Source organism: Prunus mume, linkage group LG2 (assembly GCF_029339155.1).
Source record: "Prunus mume cultivar Tortuosa linkage group LG2, ASM2933915v1, whole genome shotgun sequence".
In the NCBI taxonomy this organism is placed as follows: Eukaryota; Viridiplantae; Streptophyta; class Magnoliopsida; order Rosales; family Rosaceae; genus Prunus; species Prunus mume.
This window is the reverse complement of record NC_142699.1, coordinates 18016445-18035689: the sequence shown is the minus strand read 5'-3', so window position 1 is coordinate 18035689 and position 19245 is coordinate 18016445. Positions and strand designations below refer to the sequence as shown.

General features: G+C 36.1%; 3 protein-coding genes across 3 annotated transcripts; 2 read left to right on the top strand and 1 right to left on the bottom strand.

Annotated features, from left to right (window-relative positions):
- Window positions 1-3957: 3957 nt before the first annotated feature.
- Window positions 3958-5184, top strand: LOC103341495 (uncharacterized). The gene has a single exon (XM_008245021.3). It carries the CDS (start codon window positions 4213-4215, stop codon window positions 5023-5025), a length of 813 nt encoding a protein of 270 aa, XP_008243243.1. The 5' UTR covers window positions 3958-4212; the 3' UTR covers window positions 5026-5184.
- A 2610-nt stretch (window positions 5185-7794) lies between these two features.
- LOC103341496 (uncharacterized) lies at window positions 7795-9050 on the bottom strand. The gene has a single exon (XM_008245022.3). It carries the CDS (start codon window positions 8841-8843, stop codon window positions 7908-7910), a length of 936 nt encoding a protein of 311 aa, XP_008243244.2. The 5' UTR covers window positions 8844-9050; the 3' UTR covers window positions 7795-7907.
- A 5520-nt stretch (window positions 9051-14570) lies between these two features.
- On the top strand, window positions 14571-16619 carry ENDO2 (endonuclease 2). The gene is made up of 9 exons (XM_008245023.2): window positions 14571-14855; window positions 14978-15152; window positions 15287-15394; window positions 15498-15553; window positions 15638-15721; window positions 15809-15901; window positions 16030-16097; window positions 16229-16302; window positions 16388-16619. Exons 1-9 carry the CDS (start codon window positions 14700-14702, stop codon window positions 16480-16482), a joined length of 909 nt encoding a protein of 302 aa, XP_008243245.2. The 5' UTR covers window positions 14571-14699; the 3' UTR covers window positions 16483-16619.
- Window positions 16620-19245: the final 2626 nt, after the last annotated feature.

Here is a 19245-nt window from a genome sequence, read left to right as displayed (position 1 = left end):
GTACTCGTATGACATATCTGTGTGGGGAGCAAATTCAAATTACATGGTCTTCTTATTAAAACCAATTTATTTAGTATGAAATTGGGTGCCTAGGAAAGGAAGGAACCCATCAAATTTCTGCTAGAGCAACTGTTTCTTGTGTCTCTGCCACTCAAATCACTAGATTTTAAGGAAAAGCTATGTGTTTAGTGCTAATTACAATGACTAATGAGAAGGATTTTCGTTCAAGAATATGCGCATAGAGAAGGAAGATTTGTGTTGTTTATTGAAAGACGGATGCAAATTGGCTGACAGTGACAAACAAGAGAAGGGGGCAAGTTACAAGAGGGGGGGACAATTTCTAGTGGACATAAAATTCAAAATTATTTGTATAATCAACAACTGAGTCTGAGGCCAGAATGCGTGAATGACAGCGTATTATATATTTGAGAAGAATGAATTATTACTAGACAAGCTTCAGATTCTTGGCGACCAATTATTAGTTGAAAGCTTTGGGGACAATCAAACAGATTAAGTTCTCTGAACTGGAAAATTTGGAGGAAGATGCAGCAGCTAGCAAGCATGTGCAATGCGCATGTACAAAATGAGAGATTAATTAAGAAAAGTAGTTTTAATTAATTAATTGAAACTCTTCTTGGGGGACCATGAATGAGTGCTGCTGCTGCTGATGATCATCTCGTAACTAACACAAAACATGCGTGTAGAATTATTAATATTATTACACTTTCTGAGTATGTCTGTATGTTTGTGCTCGAGTCAGAAGCATCATTCATACACAAATCACAAAACAACAACCACTGAACCACCGTAATATTTGTGTATACTATATATTGATGATATGTAGGTTGGTCCACCAAGCTACTGTGGAGGAGGAGGAGGGAAATGGATGAATAGTCAAAATCATGGGTCTCGCATTAGCTTTAGTGTATGTACCAGTCGGACAACCAAGCCTTCTTCACCAAACTAGTAACTAGCTAGACAGCTATGGGGGATCTAATTAATTAAATTTGGGGTAATTAAGCCGGGAACTAATTATTCTTTAGAAGAAAAACAAAAGTGGGAGGTGGGTTTTGGTCATAATGGAACACAGAACATAGAAACAATAAATCAATGGCAGAAAGGGCAATGCTTAAAAGGGATCGGGAGATCCAAGGAGAGGAGTGATCGAAAGAGTGAAAGACAAAGCATCGACAAGTGTTTATTCATATTTTAAGAATAAAATGAATATGTTTGTGTTGTGAGTGAGCCACTTATTGTACTATGGGTAAATGAATATGCCTAGACTCGGAGCGCATGATGGCTTTGTGTTTGTAGGCAAAACAAAAAAGAGAGAAAGGGCCTTCTGCTCCTCTGCTCCTCTGATCAATGATCATACTCTTATGGACACAGAGAAGAAGAATGGAAGAGAGAGAGAGAGTGCGCGTGCGGTTTGGTTTGGTTTGCGCATGATCCTATAACTCAAATTGTTTATTTTAAACATACCAATGAACAAAAAAGTGTATTTTATTTACTACATTCTTGATTTGCGGTGAGTCTGTTTGAACACCACTCCATGTTTTCCATTCCAGTTTTCAATTTGTGGAAGAGTAAAACTTACAGGCTGCTGCTTCTGTTGCCTCCCTGACTTTTTTACAAGCACGACACAATGAGAACCATGTGGAGGTTTGCAAATTGCCAATGCCACCACAACCAAGTTGGACAGGTTACTGGGCCAATGGGCTACTCAGATACGAGAGGCCCGGCCAATGGGCTTCCGCGACGTAATTGACATGGTTGTGTGGTCTGTTCTTGGAAAAATGGTACGCATGAGATTTATGCATGTGGCAAATTTTTTCGTATTTAATTAGGTGGGTAATTGAAACTTGGGAACGCTTGCTATACTTTTCCTTTGTTTGCCCCTTTTTTCATCTCTTGGTAAGGTATAATTACTTAGAAAAAAATGAAAGTTGGTTTAAGGTAGGAACGCAGCAGAACTTGACCTTTGACAAACTTGGAAGTAAAATTGAAGGTAGAGAAGTATGTAATGCGGCAGTTGGACTTTAAACAAACACACGAAATCATATTCAAATTATGCAAATCATTATATTAGTCTCTTTTCGTGGTCAAGAAAACGTGTTTCATTAGTTGCTTGGTGCGAGTTAACATTCTAAACGGCAAACAAAGGAGACGACAAGTAGCAGTTTTGAAATACATGTTTGCTACCCGCGTGCTACTGTTCAACATCATAAACCTGGTCCAGTTGAAATATAATGGGCTGAATTACAAGAGTTTTCTTTTTCCTGGATCAGACTTTGACTGTTTAATAATAGAGTTATGTACTAAGCCCACCTACGTACAAAGATTGTGTCATCTCTTGGCTCCAAACCAAAATTTATAAATGTATGGATTATGAACATAGCTATCGGACCCATTACTTTTCTTGCAAGAAAACCACATCATACACTAGGAAAATGTTTGTTTGTATTAATATTTATAATGGATAGGCATGCATGGATTATGAACACAACTTCTATATGTCAATATCTGCAACCTTTTAACATTATATTACTTATCACCAGGTTTACAAGTTGTCATATTTAGAACGGATCTTAGAGTAGAGTTGGACATTTATGCCCATCAATCCGAATACTTAGCATACTAAATCAACGGTTTGTTTTGGTTTGACAATCATTTATTTAATTTTTTAATACCGTATCGATCCAACCGAAAGCCTCGGTAAACTAGTGTTTACTAAACCAAGTTTTCAAAGTACTCTCTTAATTATATGAATTTGGAGTGTTATTAGGTTGATTTGGGATTGTACTTAATTCTCTTCCTGATGAAATGTGAAGCAGAGGGGTAAATGAGAATAAGATATTAATTTGAGTAGAATTATACTTTTCAAATGTTTTGGTTTTGACCAAAGTATAAAAATTAAACAACACAAGCAAAGCATAAAAAAAACTGGAAGAGTTTGACTTTATATTGAGGTCAAGACTCAAGACTATGATGATAACATTGAATTGTAGAGGAGAAATCATGATATCCCAATTAGTCAAAGCTCAAGATGTAAAGTAGTGGCAAAATTTTAAAAAGGCTCCAAGTTTTTATGAGCCAGAAGTTGACTAGTTGAGGCTGACAGAGGTGACTCGTCATCCCCAAAAGTTGAACAGGAAAGAAAGGGGATTTGCCTGGAATTGAATGAGCTTGTTTGTTTGTTTGTTTGTACTGGATCGGGCTGGCTATGTATAATGTATCAAGTTATTAGATCAAAAATTGTCATATTTAAAGTCACAACACGTGCGTATATAAAGTCGAAGCAGTATCCGTATACATACTGTATATACAGTATACTGATGATGGGCGCTGGTAAGTTGTAGCTTGTGGAGGCAAATGCAAACCCCAAGTCTTACTTGCCTTCCATTCACTAAACTAAATAAACGGAACTTCCCAAAATTGACGCCCAATTATTTTGAGAAAATAAGGTGGAAGCTCAGGACAAGTGGCACAAGCTCTCTATAACTCAGCTAATTAAACTAATTGCTAAAAGGATCTCCCTCCCAGCCTCCCAGCCCAGCAAGCAATAACATTTATATATAAATTTATTTGTAAATTGTAATATTCTTATCTTTTGATATAGAGAAGAGAGCCACCCATCTCCCATATATAATGTGAAACCTCAACCAGGCATGCAAAAAAGCCAAAGTGAAAGAATAAATAATGACAAAAAAAAAAGAGTCTTGCTTGACCAAGCGCCAACTGCGCCGGCGTTGCGTGGGGCAGCCGACAAATGCGCCCGAGAGGACAACCAAAAACTCAAAACTTGGAAAAGCCTACAAACATCTAACGACTCTCTCTCTCTCTCTCTCTCTCTCTCTCTCTCTCTAAACCATAGCAAGTAACAACCACTTTGCAATTCAACATCCCATCCATCTTTTTATCCCAATTATATTCCCCGCTGATGATATCTATGTCAATATTGTCAAGTCAACGGTCAGAATAGTTGGCTTGCCTTAATCTCATCTCTCTCCATTTGCCTTCTATATATCTCATCTCTACCTCCCTCTAAGCAAATGTTATATCCAATTTCTCTCTTTCTCTCTCTCTTTGATAAGCAATAGGTTCTGATATATACAGTGACCCCTTCGACATCGTAATTAGTTCTTAATTAACTGATTGATTTCCTTTTTTAGGTAATTATTAAGACTAGTTAGCTGAGGCAACTGATTCACAATGAACCCTGCAAAGCTCCATCTGGATGAGGATCGTCAACATTCAGTTAGAAAAGATCAGATGATGATGATGAATGGCAACCGCCCCTCACCATTGAAGATCAACAAGGCTTCCTATCTCATTCAAAAACCTCCCAACAATAATAATTCCTCTTCCCGCATGGCCAATCAACAACATCCCCATGAACACCAACAACACCACCAGCAACAGCGGCAGCCGGTGATCATTTACACCCAATCTCCCAAGATCATCCACACCCAGGCACGTGATTTCATGGCTTTGGTCCAAAAGCTCACCGGCCTCGACCAAACCCAACAACCTGAATCTACTACTACTACTGATGATCATGTTCATGTAAAGGTGGACGCTTCGTCATTGTCGCAGGGGCGAAGAAATCAAGATGACCAGATCATCGACATTAACAACATGAATAGTACTGCAAGTAAGTCTATAATTAGCAGCTGCAGCCATGATGACAATGATCAGTCGTCCTCGGGTCTCACGGATGAGAATTGTGATAATAATAATAACAAGAATGTTGATGTTGTTCATCATCAAGGAAACAGAGGCAGCTCATCGTCGTCTTGTGGATATTATCCTCCCAATGCCATGTTCAGCCACCCAAGCCAGCCCTATTTTGCAGACATCCCTCTGTTCACGCCAACTTCGACTTCTTCGACTGATTTCTTCTGCTCCCCTCGGCCTCTTTACAGATTCTCAGATTCGTCGTCGCATGCGTCTCCCAATGTTAACGTGGGTGGTTCCATTTCTCCTTCCATGTTCAAGTTCATCAAGGGACTCACAGAGTATTGACATCATTCATTCATTCATAAGCAGCAGCAGCAGCAGCAGCAGCAGCAAACTTTGATTTATTGTTTAATTGATCCGTTAATTATCTGTTTATTTTTTGGATTTTATGTCCATTGTCCATAGCTGAAATAATAATTGATTCATTGGTTCTTGTTTTCTTCATTTGTGTTTCTTAACTTAGATGCGTTCACTAGCTATGCTTATTATTGGCTTAATTAGTTTCTTCCTACTTGCCGCCTGTTTCATTTATTAATAGCCCTTCTCAAGTTTTATAAGATTCTGGGTACATACATATATATATATATATATATATATATTATATACATGTATATTTCTTCAGCACAAACTGCTCTGCACAAGGAGAGAAGGAAACTCCTGTGCAACTACCCTCTCCCCACCCACACAATTTTTATATACAGCCTCAACTCTTGACTTGACCAATAAACAAACATATCATGAGCATTCTTCAAAAGTATTTTGGCTTAAAGATGCTACGACTAGACAGTAGCCCATTCATCAATGTTCTAGGTTAACGTCCACATGGTTTACGATGAAATTCGGGACCGATAGATTGATTCAATATTAATACACTATTAATCTCGACCAGACCAGATGAAATAAAATTGAAACTTAATTTTACATTTCTTGCATGTTTACTAATGCGCAATCGGATGAGGAAGAGTTAGAATTCATATTCTCATTGAAAATTTGTATTAAATTATTTAGAATCGGGATAAGAACAGTATGTGGATGTTGTTGGATTAAAGTACATGAAAAATTGTATGAGGATTTAATGAGTAAAAAATATGGATTATTGATGGGTTAGTTGTCCAGGAATTAAAATACTATCTCCCACCCAATGGTCAAATTCCTCAAAATTAGGAGTTGAATTCCTAATTTTGTGTTAGTACCACTTTCATTTTCATTCATTTGTGTGAAGTAAACACATGAGTAAAAGAATTTTATAGTTAAGGCCTTATATATGGTCCTTAGGTGATGCCTTATATCTTAACCGTTAGATTAAATTAGTTAGCATAATCAAACGGTTAAAAGATAGGACCTCACCAAAAGGCCATATATAAGACCCTCACTATAAAATATCTCCACGTGAGTAATCCTTAATCGTAATCCAACCTTATTTTGATAATAGAAATAAAATAATAATAGAAGGATCCACGAAACTTTTATTTCACTGCATGGAGATGTCTACAATGGAAATAGTTTGAGTTGATAACAGGAAAGGCCCACCAGTCTCCCAGTTTGGGCCCAAAAACATAACTTCAGCCCGAAAAAGATACTATCGACAAAGAAACCCAAATACCTTCTTTTTTTTTATTGGTCCGTGGATTTTGTCCAAAGCTACACATTCAGTGGCGCATGGTGCTTGAAGAAAGTAGAAATTCAATAACGTTGCGTTTTCGTTTTGGTGAGAAAAATTGAAAATGGTGGGTAACTTATGGTATACAAGTTTCATTTGATTTATCACCAAAGTAAGTAGAAGACAAAGTGTAGTTGTCTTTGTTTTAGGATAAAGTATGCTCATCGTTGCGTAACAAAATATTCTTATTAAACTTCCAAGTTATATATAATATATGTATGTATGTGTCTTTGAGTTCTGATGTTTCTTCCTTGAGAATCAAATGGGTTATCTATTTCTCAACCAACCATAACATCCACAAAAGGAAGCTGTGTGGAAAGAAAGATAGAGCAAATATTTTGTTCAAGCTGTGTTCTTTCTAATTTAATTACTTCAATTCTCAAACGCCAGAGTGCCAACCCATCCCCTAATATTTATTAAACGTAGAGCACGACATTATGATAATTGTATTCCTAACAACAAAATTAATTCATTTGTCCAAGAAACCATGGCATTATTGCTACCTAATTTTATAAGGGAAAACTTAACTTTCCAACAATGCGTCCCTATCCAAATACATGCATCAATTATTTACAAAAATACACCTATTCATTTGATTGGTGAGGTGAGATTCTCTCGCCCCCTCTCTCCTCTTTTCGATAGCTTGCCTATACCGCGCAAAAAAGGTAATGAAGGGAAATTGAGAAAATCAATGTCTTTTTTTATTTATTTAAATTTTGATACGAGTGATAATTAAATTATTATAAATGAATATAATTTACGGGAATATGGACTCGAACTTGAATGTGCATACAATCCTACCAATGACCTAATCCACTTATGCAAAATCAATGTTTTTTTAAGGAACTCTGTATTGTTTGCACATCGAAGCTCTCTATTCTAAAATATCATTTATGTTCAATCAAGTAAAAATAAGGTGAATTTATCTTTTGTTGTATGTGTGTATATATAACCTGTCATTTTCTCATTCAATAATAACATCATTTGAGTTAAAATCATAATATAATCCTCTTCTCCTCCCTGACTGTACTAGTTTGCCTTAGAATTTGAATTTCTTAGAAAAATCCTAAATTCAAACAACGGAAATGACAAATGTATTGGAACCACTTCACGCAAACAAAGAGTCAATTATTATTTATTTTTTTTCGCACGTGATGCATATTTTAATTTCTAGTTTTTTATTTAGACGGTGCTCGCTGGCAATTGATGTAAAAGCAATAACGACTTGTCTATTTTTATAATTTAACAATTTACTCAAAACAGCGAAAACACGTGGCAAGGCAAACAATGACTCCGCTCATCACCAGGAAGCCACAAAGAAGCTTGCAATATCCCATTTTATCTGTTAATTACAAGCTAAGATAACAAATCAAAAATAAAATAAATCTTAAATATAGGGAAACAATATTTATTAAAAATAAATAATAGGGAAACAATAATATATTTACAAAAATAATGACCTTGCATTATTTGACATCTGTTATTTCCCACTTTTACAATTACAAAATTACAGCAGATAAGACCTAACCGCGCTACAACACCGCGTGACGGCCCAGTCACATCCACTCACGGCTGACTCGTCAAAACGCTCGTCCGTCACAATAACGGCGTCAGCGTCCCACCATGTGTCATCCATGTCAGCGTCCGTTACGTTCCGTAACGGCGACTCCGCCTTCCTCACGTCACCAACCGTCAAGGCCCCCGTGACGCCATCCTTGACGTAAAGCTTCTCGACGCCGCCCGACGCGACTCCAACGATTCTCCCGAGCTGCGGGCCCCAATCGGCGAGTATTGCCGGAAACCGGCATCCGACGCGCGTGTCCCATACACCGATTGACGCACGCCCCGAGACACTTGTGTCCGCAGATAGAAACGTGGCCGGCGATGACGTGTCCCAGAGCTTGACGACACTCTTGCCGGAGGTGAAGTCGGACCAAGAGAACCGGTGGTGTCCTCCGAAGCTTCGGCGCCGGCGGAGCGTCGAATTAAGATTCTGCTCTCGGTCGTCTCCGTAATAACCAGAGCCCCTGACTAGGAAATGTTCATCCCTGGCAGTGGGAGTACCGGCGTTATCGTACGATATCTCGGAATCGGATTCTAATTCATCATCGGATAAGGAGGAGGACGACGAAATGGAACAGGTATCGTCATCATCATCGTCGATGTCGGAGAAATCGTCGTCTTGGAGCTTCTGGGAAACAGCCTGGGAGCTTAAAACTCCTAGGCGTCGGAGTCTGGTAATAAAAATGTTTATTTTAGTGAGTATGGTGCCGAAGGAAGCTAGAATTGCGATGATGAGAGCTCCCCATTTCCAAAAGCTGCAAGCTTGAGAGACCCTTTCGATGCAGGAAATCGAAAAGGCTTGTGAGAAAAAAGATGGGTCCGGCAGCGAGGTTATGCGGGACTGAAAATCACTTATTCTGTTCACTACTGGAATTTCCATGAGAGAGAGAGAGAGAGGGAGAATGAAGTGAGGGAGGGAGGAGGTTTGAGAAGGGTGGGGCTTTTGGGTTTTTATAAAGGCAAAGTGCAGGAAAAGATAATACAAGTGGGGAATATGCTAGAAATTATAGAAAAAGGGGTTTAGTTGCGAAGACTGATGTGGAAGATAACGACTGGGTCTGTATAGCAGCAGCGATATTCTCTCCACGTCAGAAAAGCGCAGCGGGACCTCGTGGGAAGTTTAAACATAAGGTTTCAAATAAGATTGGAATTGAAATGGCTGACTCACTGGTGCAGGCGAGCCCCAGGACAATGTGATCCATTATTTTACTTTCAGTCCCGGTTCAAAATTTGTGGTGGTCAGAGAATTGACGGTTCCACCATTGGGATCTTCACACGCGACAAGACTTTATTAGAATTTTGTATTTTTCTAGTCTTCAGCTGGATTAGTTAGAGCATTTACATTGGGATTGTATATTTTCGAGAGTGTAAAGTCATTTTTACATTCAGGAGTTGTAAATGTGATTTTTGCTCAAGTGGGGGAAGATGTATAATTGATTTCTTTCACCTTTTCTGCTGTAGATCTCACTTTTGTCCACTTTTTCTCACATTTTCTCATGTAAGTCCCACCTGCAAGAGATATAAAAAGAAGAAGATGTATATGTGCATCTAAATTTGCATATCATAGTGGTGATGCAAATTTACACTCGTTTACACCTCTTCATTGCAGGTGATTCTGATTACAAATGGTGTATATTTAACATACACCTCATTATATACCCTCCCACTATGGATGCTCTTATAGTTTGGTTGGTTACACAGTCATGTGGATAATTTATATACGTGTTATAATATAAATGAATCTTTATAACATTATACCTTAAAAATAGGAAATATTAATTGCGTTGTCCATTCATATTATAACATAAGAAATATTTGACCACCACTTGTATTGTAACATATAGATGAATTATACCACATAAACTACGTTGCCATGCGATAATTTATGTAATTGATATTGATTCCATTGATTTTTTTGTAATTGGTGTGTGTTGTGGGTGCCTCTGTTGCACGACTCACCGGCCAAGATGGCGAAATGTCCTTAAATTGGCGGTCCAGTTTTATAAGAAATCGGTGGCACTTTCCCTTACAATGTCAATTCTCAAGTGTGTTTCGCATGGTGTCAATTCTCAAGTGTGTTTCGCATGGTGCGCACTGGTCGCACTGCATCTCCGTCCAAACAAAACCATTAGGTATTAACTTTTTTTCCCTTTTTGATGAGGCGGCACCGGCATAGTAGCTAGTGTCTGCATGCACCAAAGTCCAATCAAATAGTTGTTTGTTGCAATGTAAGTGGTATTGTTGTTCAAATCCATTAACATAATAAAGAAGGTAGTATTATTTAGGTTGAGGCTTTAATATCAAGATTAATCATAATGGCTTTGATTTGAGGTCCAACTAATTAATCTGTACGAAATAGAGAGACATGGTTGAGAATTTTCAAACTTTTGCCATTAAGGTGATCAAGATAAAGAGACATGGTTTGATGTAGAACCCTATCCATTGGCGGTTCTGTTAAGGAGCAAGGAGGTGCAGCTGCACCTTCCCTCGCCAGAAAAACCATTGTAAGTGTTTGAAATTGTCCCTTTGCTCAGTTGGTGGTGTTGTACAGATTGCCTTATTTCCATCTTCAACATTTAAGTAAATGTCTTTGTCTTTTTACTTTCATTTATTTTTATATTACTCCATTTACTTAAGTTTACAATGTAAATAAGGAAGTACCCCCCATTTGGATTCAAATAAAAATACTAGAAAATCAAATTCCCCCCAAATCAATCGGTTTTAGTGCAAAATATGATTTAGGCTAAAAATGATAGCTCATTAAGTCAATATATACTTCATAATAAAATCCCATAAAATCAAGTTTTCTTATTTGATGTGTAAGGAATAAAAGCCGCCAAAAATTATCTTGAGAAAATAATTATTCCAAACAACCATTTTTCATACTTAGTCAATATTTTTACATAAAACAATTTTTCATGTATGATATGAATGCATGAAGGGACCTAAGGTCAATCTAGGTAAAAAACCTTAGATGTTCAATCCACAAAGAGTTTTTAGCCTTTTAAAATTGCACATCCGTTAAAAAATTTCTGGATCCGCTAGTGACCTTATCCCTTCTTTTTCAAAAAAGTATCTTAGAGTCGTTTTCACTTTGAGAGGAGAGGGAGCCACTGTTCTTCCTTTTATCTCCCTTCTCCCCTCTTCTCTTCCTCCCTCTCTTTTGCCCTCATTTTCAGAGACAAAAAGTTTTCCATATTTGTCTTCGTTTTGTTATAATTTTCCTCCAACCATTACAGATGATTGCGCCCCGATGTCAAATCTTCACTTGCCTTTTGGCTTCGGATCTCCACCACCATCCTTTTTACTGTTTCTTTATATTCGGATTAAGTCACAGAGACTCATTGGGTTCTCTGTGTAGTTTTTACCTCTCCTTTTGTGAGAGTTTTTCACCTCTCCATTGTGAGAGCTTTTTATCTCTCATTTGTGAGAGTTTTTCATCTCTTCTTTGTGAGAGCTTTCCATCTCTCTTTTGTGAGAACTTTTCATTTCTCATTTGTGAGAGTTTTATTTGTATTGCTATAGCTTGGTTTTTTCAAGCTTTATTTATTTTTTATTATTATGAGCTTTCAATCTTAGTTGGAATGCATATGTCAAAGTTTCTTTGATCTTACTTGATCGTTAATGGAGGCGCACCAAATTGTCGTAGTTTTGATGTTAGACCGCTCCGTTAATGTAATGGTCCTTTGTGGCTAGTTTGTATTGACCCTTTGTAACTAGCGTCTTTTTTTGCTGACTTATGAATGTAATCATTGAATTTCTCAACAAAAAAAAAAAGAAAAAAAAAAGAAAAAAAGAGAGACATGGTTGAGTCTAGTTCACAATAAAGACGATGATGGGGCGCGGTTTAAGAGAGATAAAGAGATATATATATATATATATATATATAGAGAGCTTATTGAGGATCCCTCAAATAAGCTTATTTGAGGGACACCCCTTGTAGGGCCCACTCCGGATTGTATTTCACTAATCCAAACCGTCTATTTTGTAGATACACATTCAAAGATCATCTCTACAAAAAATCATTTGAATCCGATATCATTTGACCATTCAATTGAGTTATTGAAAATTTTAGTACTTTCTTGAAGTACCGTGTTCATTGATTTTGTAGGACCCAATTAGATGTCGAAACGGTTTCCGATTTGTCTAATTTTTTGTAAGGATGATCTATGAATGAAGACCTAAAAAATAGATGGTTTGGATCATTGGAAAAAAAATTGTAGGGTACCTAAAGGGCGTCCCTCAAATAAAATTATTTGAGGATCCTCAATAGAAGATATATATATATATATATATATATATATATATATATAACATAAGTTTGGTGTTCCCACAAACTGACAGAAGCAGGTTAGGTAATATGCACCGACCTAATTTCCTATTTATGGATTACCAAAAAAATAAAAATATAAACCTAATAGTAATACATATTTATAAAAAAAATATATGTGCCGTTGTGTGTGCATGGTCCAAATTAATAATAAAATACCTAAATTAAGCTGATTATGATATACAGTCTCCCTCTATCTGAATTGTAGAAGAATCCATAGACAAAGTTAGATTAGAAATAATAGCATGAAGATGGATGGGCAATCATACATAGAACTCAGAAAACCGGCTGAATCAAATCGATCAAGCTGGTTTGGTTCAGTTTATTTATTTATTTATATTGTTTATTTAATTCCAAACTAAACCAGTTGATTTGGTCCATATTATGGTTTGATGTTTTAAAATTGACCTATTTACCTGAACCAAATCAAGCCGCAAATTCTGGTTAATTGGACTAGTCGGTTTCATCAGTTATGGTTCGATATAAGGTTTCGAAAATAAACACCCCAAGGCCTCCGATTTGGTGTCCCGGTTGAACTCAAAACCAAATCAAACCAGACCAAACTCACATCGTTGTAATTTGTAAGGTGAGTCAATGGCATTTTCGTACTTACCAAGCAAAAACGTAGGTATAGTAGTGTATAGGCCACAAATATATATATGACGGTCAAGATGCTACTATATAGCTGGCAGTCTTCGTGTGTAAACAGAAATAATCCAGCCTCAAAGATTATTAATGGGGACCTTGACCCATGGACATCATTAGCAATTTAGCATGGCTTAATATATGAACTAGGAAGTAACAGTTGATGAAAGACGTAAACAAACATGTAACGTGATATGCATTGCTATAATTAATTAATTAATTATGTTTTTCTACCAAACTTTTACGCGTAAAGCGGGAAGAAACGAACCCAAATGTCCATTGCTCTCTATTGAATATTGAATGACTGAGTATATTATTGACTTTGACATTAGATTATGCAAAGACTTACGAGTTTTTGTTTTGAACAGAACAGGTCACCCGAAAGCAAAGCCATCATCGCCATCCTAATCCTTTTCTTTTCCTAGCAGTACTAGCAATACGAAGAAAAGTAATTACCAGAAAAGAAGTGCTTATTAATTGAGTCATTTAGCTCTAACGGACCGTATGCACAAGGCCCACACTCTATTCAAAGGTTAAATTTACCAGGCCTATCTAAGTTTTTGGGCCTCGTCCCATCTAAGATTTGGACCTATTATATTTACACAGAAAGTTGCTCTGCCTTGCCGTGGGATATTGTTAGCCTATAGCAAATCAATCGTGTAAATCTGTTTTTAAGAAGAATAAGTAATTTAAAAGATATGATCTAACAAGAAAATGACCTTGTTCTTCTCAAATTCAATTTTGTATTTGTTGGCCTTATTTATAGTAAGTTACATGAAGGTCCGCTATCGCATTACCTTGTACGTACATAAGAAATTATAAAACTATTAAACATTTAAAGGTATTATATCATATTATCATAGGTTTTTGGTAGCGTATATTGCGAGAGTGGCTGTCCAGCATGCACAGGGGGCTAGAGAATAAAATTAGTAAATTACATTTTGCGTCTTTTAATACATAGCCTATCTGCTGCATCATTGTAATGTCAACATTGTGAAAGACCCAGCTAAAGCAAAGGTTATTGCCTATTGTTTTTGTGGGAGGAAAAGATTTTTAGTTTCTAAAGAATATTCCACAAAGAAAGATATCAAAATAAGGAAAAAAAACTTTCCTATCCCGGTTTTATTGTCATCTTCTTCCTATCTCTCTCTTCATGTCACTTATTAAATAAGGAGAGAGATAGGAAGAAGAGACAATGAAACAGAGGATGTAATGGGTAGATAAATCATGAATTTAGCATTGCTTGTGAGTAATAAATTACAGAAAATATTCCCTCAAAACAAGACCCCAAAAAACTAAAATAATAAACACACGTAATCAATCCATGCCATGATATTCTGTTGGCTTGGCTTTGAAGAGCACCTACCGTTACGTACAGTCCGACCACCACCACCACAAGTTCTCCATGTTTCAAATCCCATTCTTTTTTAAAGTTGCTTTCCATTTCAAGCACGTTACCATGAATGAATACATATATATATATATATATGTGTCGGTCATTTAGTCCAATGGTGTTTGTGTGTGAACACAGAGTTTCATCAGAGCCACCATGTCATTGAGTTACTATCGCGATCGTAACTCAATGACATCCAAATATGATTCTATCCAAAATTCGGATATCCATTCCATCCTAGCTCAAAAGAAAAAGAAAAAGTTCAAAAAAAGAAAAGGACCTACAGTCAATTTTAGATTTTTTTCCAATTTAAGTCCCCACTCCCATATCTGAGTGGTAACTATAAAAGCAGAGAAAGGCCATCATATATGATGAGCTGCATCTTTTCAGTGGTCTTAGGAGCAAAGGAAGCAATGGGGTGTGGCAGAATCCAGATAATTACTTTGTGTTCACTGCTGCTTCTTTTTCCTCTCATACATGGTTGGGGAACTGTTGGCCATCTCACAGTTTGCAGAATTGCTCAGGTTCTTCTTACTTATTCATCATCATCATCATCTCTCTTCATTCTTTGTGTGGCTTAGATTAAAGGATTTGTGTTATTTTGGATGAATTCCTTTGTGCTTGTGATGTGATGATGTGATAACAGTCTAGGTTGAGCAAAGCAGCAGCAGATGCAGTGAAGCAGCTGCTTCCTGCCTATGCAGAAAATGACTTGGGCAGTCTGTGCATATGGCCAGATCATGTCAAGTTTATTTATCACTGGTCCTCTGCCCTTCACTACATTAATACTCCTGACAACCTTTGTAATTACCAATACAATAGTAAGTCTTTTACACTTTTTTAAACATTCGATTTCAATTTTCACATTAGTGCATTGTTTCCTTGTAATAACTGATCATGTAATTTCTGAGCGATTTAATAGTATAAAAATTCCTCATGGTCATAAAATCTCCAGGGGACTGCAAAGATGAAAATGGAGAGAAGGGGCGCTGCGTTGCAGGGGCTATTAACAATTATACCTCACAGCTTCTCAGTTACAATAGCCATTCTTCTCAGCCTAAATGTAACCTTTGGAGATCCTAATCCTAATTTTTATGTGATCTAATACTCAATTTGGCTGACTATATATTTATATATATAACTCTGTTCTTTCTGCAAAGAATCAGATAATCTCACGCAAGCGCTTCTGTTTCTTTCCCATTTCATTGGAGACATCCATCAGGTATGTCACGCTCACAGTCTCTTTTCTCAGACATGCATGATTTGATCCTTTCATTAGTTTTTGACCTTAATATATGTTACACAGCCTCTGCATGTAGGCTTTACTTCAGACAAGGGAGGCAATACAATTGATGTTCACTGGTACACAAGGAAGCAAAATCTTCACCATGTGAGTATAATTGCCAACTCCATCCTCCTTTCAAGCTTTGCACAAGCTACTTTTAGTTAAACCATTTTAAACGTATACTGCGTTCAGATTTGGGATGACAACATAGTCGAGACAGCAGAAGAGAGATTCTATGACTCCAATGTGGAAGAACTGGTTGATGCAATTAAACAAAATATTACGGTATTTGTATCCATTCTGTGCCAACTATAATATACTTGTTCTTGGCAATATTTTCTAAGACTCATCCATCTGTTTTTTTTTTTTTTTTTTCCTCGTGTTCTTTTTGGCTTTATATTTCTTTACAACAGACTGAATGGGCAGATGAAGTTAAGGGCTGGGAGGCCTGCAGCTTGAATAAGACAGCATGCCCAGACGTGTATGTATCACAACCCCATAAGAAAGAAATTCATAAGCCCTGCTGCAGCTTAACAATTTCCTCTACTTTGAACTTGATCATTCATTGTATCACAACCCCATAAGAAACAAATCTGGGTACTTATTTTGCAGATATGCATCTGAAGGCATCAAAGCGGCCTGTGATTGGGCATACAAGGGTGCAGAAGAAGGTTCAGTGCTAGAAGGTAAGGAGAGAATGTTTTGACTTCAACGCTAGTTTATGTTTGTTTGTTCCTCAGAATGAAAAATGATTAAAAACATTGTCTGCAGATGACTATTTCCTCTCCCGGCTGCCAATAGTCAATTGGCGGTTGGCTCAAGGTGGAGTCCGACTAGCAGCCACCCTCAACCGTATCTTCGGGTGACAGAACAGTTGTTCTGCTTCAAGTTGATTAGATTTCAAGAAGCATGCCTCCAAATTTAAAACCAGTGTAGTAAATTATGTATTGTCCATGAAACTTTGGACCAACTGATGAAAATATATCACTAGTTTCAAAGTCTAGTAATCTCTTTGTTTCTAAAAGTTTCAAGCATGTGAACATGAGTAAATCTGTTATTAAAAAATATAATTTTTCTCTTTCCGTAAAGCCAAATACAAAAATCTATATATTATAAATAACATATAAAGAAATTGGAAAATTATTAAGGTGCATGAAACTGAAGAAAAAATTGATAGGTAAGTAAAAGCAAAATAAATTATAAGTAAGAAGGTGGAGCTTGATACGGTGAAGCATGTCAAAGATGTTGTCCTAAAACCTTTGTAGCCTCCCTATGTGCAGGTACTGACGGTCTAAGACACTAAGATACGACTCTAATACACAAGCTAATATCCGCTATGAGCATGTTTACAAACGGATATGTTTCCAAGTTACATAATCATTGCCCAAAAATACTAATCGAAAGTAGAGAATATAAAAGTAGAAAAGGAGAGAATCATATGGTGGTGGTGATTGTGGTATGTGAGGGCTCGTTTGGTACACTGTATTAGACTATGGATAGGAGTAAATAGTCTATGTCAGGTGTTTGGTGTCAACTTATATTATTTAATTACCTGACTATTTTATATGGGTTGGGCTTTTAATACTCTCCTTACCTGGCTAACTAATACAACCCACAACCCCGATTTAGATAATACACGCTTGATTATACGACTAGGGAAAAAGAACAAGCATTCTACGAGAAAACTCATATGCTCTTTTCATCTTCTTCTCCCTAGGGTTTTTCTCTGCTATCTTCTTCACTCTTCTCCAGGTATCCATCCCTCACTCTCTCTCTTTTTCATACTCTCTCCAATATGCTTCTTCTTGCTTCTTCTCTATTCTTCATATATTTCATTTCTTTAATTAAATTTTTGTGTAAATTTTTGTGGAAATTAGGTTATGAATTTTTTTTTTTTACATTTTTTTAAATCAAATGTTTTCTTTGTATGTGATATAGTGATTCGACGTTGTGGGAATATTTAGATTGTTGGTATTAAACATACTAGTGCTAGTGTTGGTAGTTTAGTGAAATACATACATACCTGACGACTGAGAAAGCAAAATTACAAAATTAAAATTGCATGAATGAACCCTTTTTTTTTCTTTGCCAATTGCTATTAGAAAAATCAATTTAGTGAGTAGTACTAGGCTCATATAGCCCAACTCAAGCCCTACAAAAGTGCTTTCAAAGAGAAGACAACATATATTTCTATATTGCAAGCGGGATGGTATTTTGTAGTCTTCTGTCATGTGCAGAATTTTACTTATTGTTGTATTATTCTAATTTTACAAGTCTTGTGTAATGCATGAATTTATATTGCTAAACATCTAATTAATGCATGATTATTTATATTACTTTTACTAAATTTTTTCCCTTTATATTATGCCTAGACATGGGTGAAAGAAAGAGACATACTTTATTATTAGATTGTGGTTCTTGCATATCATGGTTTGGTGCATGAGGACAAACCACAATTTGGAACAACGGCGCCAACAACATATAGGAGTCCAGGATTGCAACTCAAGACCTACAAAAGTGCTTTCAAAGAGTGAGAATAAATGGTTCAATAACCATAGAAGAGCAAGTGTGTATGTTTTTACACACACTCGCATAATCGTACAATGAGTAGTAGATTTAAGCGATCGAGGGAGACTATTAGTAGGTACTTCAATTCAATCTTGGATGGAGTGTTAAGATTACAATTATGTTAGTATGTTGGAATTTTTATGAGATACTACAACTATGATAATGGGTTATATGAAAAACAAATCTTGTCATATGAATCTTACCAAATAAAAAATAAAAAAATCATGTCATTTGAATTTCAATTTCCACTAAAATTATCAAAGAATTTTTTTTTAAAAATAGTATGATATTATGTTATCCGAAACATCACCAAACACAATATAACTTAGTCAGACTAGTTATCCGGAATAACACTAAACGCCTTATAATATTATGGATAAACAGTCAGTACTCTCGAAACAGATTAATACTAACCGACATATATTATTTAGTATAGTCTGACATACCAAACGAGCCCTGATAGTATTGTGTTTGTTCAAATGTGAAGGAGGAGTAGACATCCAATAACATGTAACCTTCACCACATTAAACTATAAAATTAAGGCATTCAATATAGAAATAAAACCTAAAAATTAAATATTAATAACCTCTATAATAAATAAAATAAAACAACCAAAATAATTAAATAAGGTTTTCAAAATTTTACCATGACAAAAAAAAAAACAGTGAAAATATATATTTATATATACTTCTGCAGTAAGACTATATAACTGAATTAAGCTCCAGCCAAGCTTAACAATATTAACACAAAAATGCAATTAAGTTTCATAACCATGTTAATGAAGACAATCACCCAACATTATTAACAACTTTATTGCCAAAATAAATATAGGAATTAAAAACAAGAGTGTGACCATTAGGCAAAATCTGGACAATTAATTTCAATAAAGACAAATGAAATTTATATTTGTATTTTGAAAACTATACCCATATGCACAAAATAGAAGGGAATAGTCAAATTTGATTTCTCCATAAATTTAAAAGTTCTTATTCTCAATAAATTGAAGTTGGTTTCAAAACAAGTAATCATAGAAAACTCAGCAAATTAAAGTTTGATAAAA